Genomic DNA, 7,500 nt, shown 5'->3' with positions numbered 1-7,500 from the left:
TACAGTGAAATTTTTTTTTATAAATGTGTACAATATTATTTGGAAAATATGTCGTTTTTTTTTTAATCTACTCATTCTATTGTACTGTCTTTTTATTTATTTGTTTATTTGAAATCTATTTATTTTTTATTTAACTTTGTATTTTAATATTTTTTATTTATTTTAATATATATTTTTTCTATTTATTTATTTAAATTAGTTATAAATTAGTTATCTAATCTAAATCTATTTATTCGTTTATTTTTAATTGAACTTTTATCATTCATTTTAATCTATTTTTATTCTTTATTTTATTCATTTATTAAAACATTTTATTGAAATATTTATTATTTATTTATTTTACTAATTTATTTATAAATTTGTATTTTAATCAATTTTTTTCTATCGATTTATTTATTTAATCTATTTATTCATAAATTTTTAACTGAACTTCAATATTATTTATTAAATAATACATTTTTAACTTTAAAAGGGGTGGTGGTGGTGCAATGGATAAGACACATGCCTTTGTGAGACACCAATGTGTCCCTGAGCAAGACACTTAACCCCTAGTTGCTCCAGAGGCGTGCGACCTCTGACATATAGCAATTGTAAGTCGCTTTGGATAAAAGCGTCAGCTAAATGAATAAATGTAAATGTAAATGTAAAATACGTTTTTAATTAATAAATGAATAAAATAAAAGTTAATCTAATATTATTTATTTATTTAATTCCCTTATTTACAAATTTGTCTTTTAATCCTTTTTATTTATTATAATTTTCTTTTTTTTATTTATGTATTTATTTATTTACTGTAATCGTCTGATTTATTTATTTCTCGCAGTTTTCTGCCTGGTCTGGATGTGTTCTTCACAATAAGAGCAGGAACAGAAACACAATGATCATTTAATCATCAAGCGAGAGATCTGATAGGATGACCTCTGACCTTCCCGCTGGGCAGACCGAGTTCCTTCAGCGCCTGGAAGATTCCCTTCTCCGTTTTCCCCGAGCCGAAGGTCCGAGTGATGCTGCGATAGACGAGACCCGTCAGATAAAACACTCCAGAACACAGAGACGACGGAGACAAATCACACACTCACCCTCGAACCGGGATCTTCCCACTGACGTTCGTCACGAAGGAGAGTCTCATCCAACTAGACAGAGAGAGAGACATTTATTTATAAATGACGTAGAAATAGTGTAATGACGTAGAAAGAGCGTAATGATGTTGAAATAGCGTAATGACGTAGAAATAGCGTAATGACGTTGGAATAGCGCAATGACGTTGAAATAGCACAATGGCGTAGAAATGCCGTAATGACGTTGAAATAGCGTAATGACGTAGAAATAGCGTAATGATGTTGAAATTGCGTAATGACGTTGAAATAGCGTAATGATGTAGAAATAGTGTAATGACGTTGAAATAGCGTAATGACGTAGAAATAGCGTAATGACGTTGAAATAGCGTAATGACGTAGAAATAGTGTAATGACGTTGAAATAGCGTAATGACGTTGAAATAGCGTAATGACGTTGAAATAGCGTAATGACGTAGAAATAGCGTAATGACGTTGGAATAGTGTAATGACGTTGAAATAGCGTAATGACGTAGAAATAGCGTAATGACGTTGGAATAGTGTAATGACGTTGAAATAGCGTAATGATGTAGAAATAGTGTAATGACGTAGAAATAGTGTAATGACGTAGAAACAGCGTAATGACGTTGGAATAGCGTAATGACGTAGAAATAGTGTAATGACGTAGAAACAGCGTAATGACGTTGGAATAGCGTAATGACGTAGAAATAGTGTAATGACGTTGAAATAGCGTAATGACGTTGAAATAGCGTAATGACGTAGAAATAGCGTAATGACGTTGGAATAGTGTAATGACGTTGAAATAGCGTAATGATGTAGAAATAGTGTAATGACGTAGAAATAGTGTAATGACGTAGAAATAGTGTAATGACGTAGAAACAGCGTAATGACGTTGGAATAGTGTAATGACGTAGAAATAGTGTAATGACGTTGGAATAGTGTAATGACGTAGAAACAGCGTAATGACGTTGGAATAGTGTAATGACGTAGAAATAGTGTAATGACGTAGAAACAGCGTAATGACGTTGGAATAGCGTAATGACGTTGGAACAGCGTAATGACTTTGGGACAGCGTAATGACGTTGGAATCGCGTAATGACATATGATGATTGTTTCTCTACAATTACAAAAAGGACAATTTCAGAATTCAAAATGGACACAAAAGCTTTAACAGCGATAATACCTTGCAATATTCTCCATTTAATATCTCCAGCCCCTTTTTGCATTTCTTCATCTTTTACTCCTAAATATTTTCTCCAAGGTGTATCTATCCTATTTTTACGTTTTTCTTTATTCAACATTTTAACTCAAAAAGTATAAACACTTTTTCCTCCAATAGAATTAAAAACAGTAAAACGAACATCAAAAAATCCAAGATAACACCTGAAAGTCAAGTCAAGTCTCCATTTATACAGCGCTTTAACAATATAGATGTTTCACCGCAGCTTTACAGTGATAATAGGAGATTACAGTAACAGAGATTGTTTAGGCTTTACAGCAGATCTAGAATAAAGTTATTGTCCAGATAAAGTTAGTTTTGATTGATTTGAAAGTCCTCTTCATCAATTTTTGGTCTTACACTTATGCTCGGAAAAAGATCAGGGCCCGTATTGATAAAAGATCTTAATGCAAAGAGTAGCTCCTAGTGACAAAATTCTAAGAAAATTCTTAGAAATGTGGGCGTTTACTCTTAAAATGAAATAAAAATCCTAGTAAAGAAAAAAGTAATTCAGAAAGCAACTTAACCCTTAAAAGAGGTCTTAAGGTCAAAAGTGTTAGGAGTACAGACGAGGACTTTTAAGAGGCTGAAGAGTTTCTTTAGAAGAGGAGAAAATGGCAGAAAGACGAAGGAGAAGAAACGTGTTGCAGACAATGGATGACAGTGAGTTAATAACACGATCGTGCAGGGATCATGTTTGTGACAGATCTTATAAGAGACACGCTAACATCTCCGACACAGCGCAGGAATGCCATAGCGCCAGAAATTAAAGTAATCACTACATTAAGATATTTGGCAACTGGGAATATGCAAGAATGCAGCAGTGATGATCTGGGTCTGTCCCAGCCTTCTGTCAGCAGATCACACACACACAATTACAGCATTCAGAGCCTCTTATTGTGTCGCAGTTCATTTCGTTTCCACTGTACATTCCCACCTTGCAGGCTAAAAAAAATGCATTTATGAATATAGCAGGCTTTCCTGGTATAAAAGAACCGTTAATAATGTGCGCTATCAGCTCCCATGTCTGCTTTTTTTCTCATTACGCTATTTCAACATCATTACGCTATTTCTACGTCGTTACGCTATTTCTACGTCATTACGCTATTTCAACGTCATTACACTATTTCTACGTCATTACACTATTTCTACGTCATTAAACCATTCAAATGTCATTATGCTATTTCTACGTCATTACGCTATTTCTATGTCGTTACGCTATTTCTATGTTATTACGCTATTTCAACGTCATTACACTATTTCTACGTCATTACGTTATTTCTACATCATTACGCTATTCAAATGTCATTATGCTATTTCTACGTCATTACGCTATTTCTACGTCATTACGCTATTCAAATGTCATTACGCTATTTCTACGTCATTACGCTATTTCTACGTCATTACACTATTTCTACGTCATTACGCTATTTCTACGTCATTACGCTATTTCTACGTCATTACACTATTTCTACATCATTACGCTATTCAAATGTCATTACGCTATTTCTACGTCATTACGCTATTTCAACATCATTACGCTATTTCAACATCATTACGCTATTTCTACGTCATTACGCTATTTCTACATCATTACGCTATTCAAATGTCATTACGCTATTTCTACGTCATTACACTATTTCTACGTCATCACGCTATTCAAATGTCATTACGCTATTTCTACGTCATTACGCTATTTCTACATCATTACGCTATTCAAATGTCATTACGCTATTTCTACATCATTACGCTATTTCTACGTCGTTACGCTATTTCTATGTCATTACGCTATTTCAACGTCATTACACTATTTCTACGTCATTACGCTATTTCTACATCATTACGCTATTCAAATGTCATTACGCTATTTCTACGTCATTACACTATTTCTACGTCATTACGCTATTCAAATGTCATTACGCTATTTCTACGTCATTACGCTATTTCTACATCATTACGCTATTCAAAGGTCATTACGCTATTTCTACATCATTACGCTATTTCTACGTCATCACGCTATTTCTACATCATTACGCGATTCAAATGTCATAACACTATTTCTACGTCATTACACCATTCAAATGTCATTATGCTATTTCTACGTCATTACGCTATTTCTACGTCATTACACTATTTCTACGTCATTACACTATTTCTACGTCATTACGCTATTTCTACGTCATTACGCTATTTCTACGTCATTACACTATTTCTACATCATTACGCTATTCAAATGTCATTACGCTATTTCTACGTCATTACGCTATTTCTACGTCATTACGCTATTTCAACACCATTACGCTATTTCTACGTCATTACGCTATTTCTACATCATTACGCTATTCAAATGTCATTACGCTATTTCTACGTCATTACACTATTTCTACGTCATCACGCTATTCAAATGTCATTACGCTATTTCTACGTCATTACGCTATTTCTACATCATTACGCTATTCAAATGTCATTACGCTATTTCTACATCATTACGCTATTTCTACGTCGTTACGCTATTTCTATGTCATTACGCTATTTCAACGTCATTACACTATTTCTACGTCATTACGCTATTTCTACATCATTACGCTATTCAAATGTCATTACGCTATTTCTACGTCATTACACTATTTCTACGTCATTACGCTATTCAAATGTCATTACGCTATTTCTACGTCATTACGCTATTTCTACGTCATTACACTATTTCTACGTCATTACACTATTTCTACGTCATTACGCTATTTCTACATCATTACGCTATTCAAATGTCATTACGCTATTTCTACGTCATTACGCTATTCAAATGTCATTACGCTATTTCTACGTCATTACACTATTTCTACGTCATTACGCTATTCAAACGTCATTACGCTATTTCTACGTCATTACGCTATTTCTACATCATTACACTATTTCTACATCATTACGCTATTTCTACGTCATTACGCTATTCAAATGTCATTACGCTATTCAAATGTCATCACGCTATTTCTACATCATTACGCTATTCAAATGTCATCACGCTATTTCTACATCATCACGCTATTTCTACATCATTACGCTATTCAAATGTCATCACACTATTTCTACATCATTACGCTATTCAAATGTCATTACGCAATTTCTACATCATTACGTTATTTCTACGTCATTACGCTATTTCTACGTCATTACGCTATTTCTACATCATTACACTATTTCTACATCATTATGCTATTTCTACGTCATTACGCTATTCAAATGTCATTACGCTATTCAAATGTCATCACGCTATTTCTACATCATTACGCTATTCAAATGTCATCACGCTATTTCTACATCATTACGCTATTTCTACGTCATCACGCTATTTCTACATCATTACGCTATTCAAATGTCATTACGCAATTTCTACATCATTACGCTATTCAAATGTCATTACGCTATTTCTACATCATTACGCTATTTCTACATCATTACGCTATTCAAATGTCATTACGCAAATTTCTACATCATTACGCTATTCAAATGTCATTACGCTATTTCTACATCATTACGCTATTTCTACGTCATTACGCTATTTCTACACATCACGCTATTCAAATGTCATTACGCTATTTCTACATCATTACGCTATTTCTACATCATTACGCTATTCAAATGTCATTACGCTAATTTCTACATCATTACACTATTCAAATGTCATTACGCTATTTCTACATCATTACGCTATTTCTACACATTATGCTATTTCTACATCATTACGCTATTCAAATGTCATTACGCTATTTCTACATCATTAAGCTATTTCAACGTCATTACGCTATTTCTACACATTACGCTATTTTCTATGTCATTACGCTATTTCTACATCATCACACTATTTCAACGTCATTACGCTATTTCTACACATTACGCTATTTCTATGTCATTACGCTATTTCTACGTCATTACGCTATTTCAACGTCATTACGCTATTTCTACGTCATTACGCTATTTCTACGTCATTACGCTATTTCTACATCATCACACTATTTCAACGTCATTACGCTATTTCTACACATTACGCTATTTCTATGTCATTACGCTATTTCTACGTCATTACGCTATTTCAACGTCATTACGCTATTTCAACGTCATTACGCTATTTCTACGTCATTATGCTATTTCTACACATTACGCTATTTCTAAGTCATTACGCTATTTCAACGTCATTACGCTATTTCAACGTCATTACGCTATTTCAACGTCATTACGCTATTTCTACGTCATTATGCTATTTCTACACATTACGCTATTTCGAAGTCATTACGCTATTTCTACGTCATTACGCTATTTCAACGTCATTACGCTATTTCTACACATTACGCTATTTCTACGTCATTACGCTATTTCTACGTCATTTCGCTATTTCTACACATTACGCTATTTCTACACATTACGCTATTTCTACGTCATCGCACATGCGCAGTCCTTCCAGTTTCGGTTTTCAATCCGATCAAGTGTTTACATGTTCTCTCGATCGGATTAGAAAAGGAATAAACTGCCCCTTTCAATCCGATCGAAACTTCCATCGGATCGTTTAAGGTGTTTTACATGAAGGCTTTTCAGTGCGATTGAGCCGTCAGTCCCATTACTAACGGATTATTAGGTTGCATGTAAACGTAGGCAGTGAGGAAGATCATCGTTTGCACTGTATGAGCTCATACATCTGTGTGGTTCGATTCTCTCGTGGATCTACTCACTGTTTCTTCAGACACGTCATCGGACACACGTTATTGGCCTTGAAGTTGTGAATCACGGATTTCAGGCCTTCCATCCACTTCTGCAATCATAAACAAGGAGAAGTTAAAGACGATGAATCAAGAGTCACTCTGAATGAATTATCTCTATTCATCAAACCATTATATCACTATCAGATCTGTGACATGAAACATTAATCCTAATATTAATAACATTAATAAAGGACATCAACATCAAGTTGGAATAAGAGTCAGTTTGACCAACTGGAGTGGATGTACAACAAATGACTCGTTTCACTGACTCACTTTGATTCACGAATCACAATATTACCATATTACTGAGTAGATAACACTTTACAAAAAGGTTCATTAGATAACATTAATTAACTACCTTAGTGAACATGAACTAAGAAGGAACAACTTCTTCAGCACTTACTAATCTTAGGTAATATTAATTTCAACATTTACTAATACGTTATTAAAAT

The 7,500-nt window shown here is 33.9% G+C and overlaps 1 protein-coding gene across 13 annotated transcripts in view; it reads right to left on the bottom strand.

The window, feature by feature from the left end:
- plcb4b (phospholipase C, beta 4b) overlaps positions 1–7,500 on the bottom strand; it is a 103,967-nt gene that overhangs the window by 58,386 nt on the left and 38,081 nt on the right. For all 13 annotated transcript variants that reach the window (XR_014200163.1, XR_014200164.1, XM_082147127.1 and 10 more), the window contains 3 exons: positions 7,019–7,098; positions 1,080–1,133; positions 926–1,007 (listed from right to left, as the gene is read on the bottom strand). Coding sequence is in view for 11 of the 13 variants with exons in the window: in XM_082147127.1 (XP_082003253.1) it covers positions 926–1,007; positions 1,080–1,133; positions 7,019–7,098 (216 nt within the window). In the remaining 2 variants the exon portion in view is untranslated. The remainder of the gene's footprint in view (positions 1–925; positions 1,008–1,079; positions 1,134–7,018; positions 7,099–7,500) is intronic.

Source organism: Leuciscus leuciscus (genome assembly GCF_965113295.1).
Source record: "Leuciscus leuciscus genome assembly, chromosome: 19".
NCBI lineage: Eukaryota > Metazoa > Chordata > Actinopteri > Cypriniformes > Leuciscidae > Leuciscus > Leuciscus leuciscus.
Note: the sequence above shows the minus strand (reverse complement) of the source record. Positions and strands in the feature narration are given on the sequence as shown.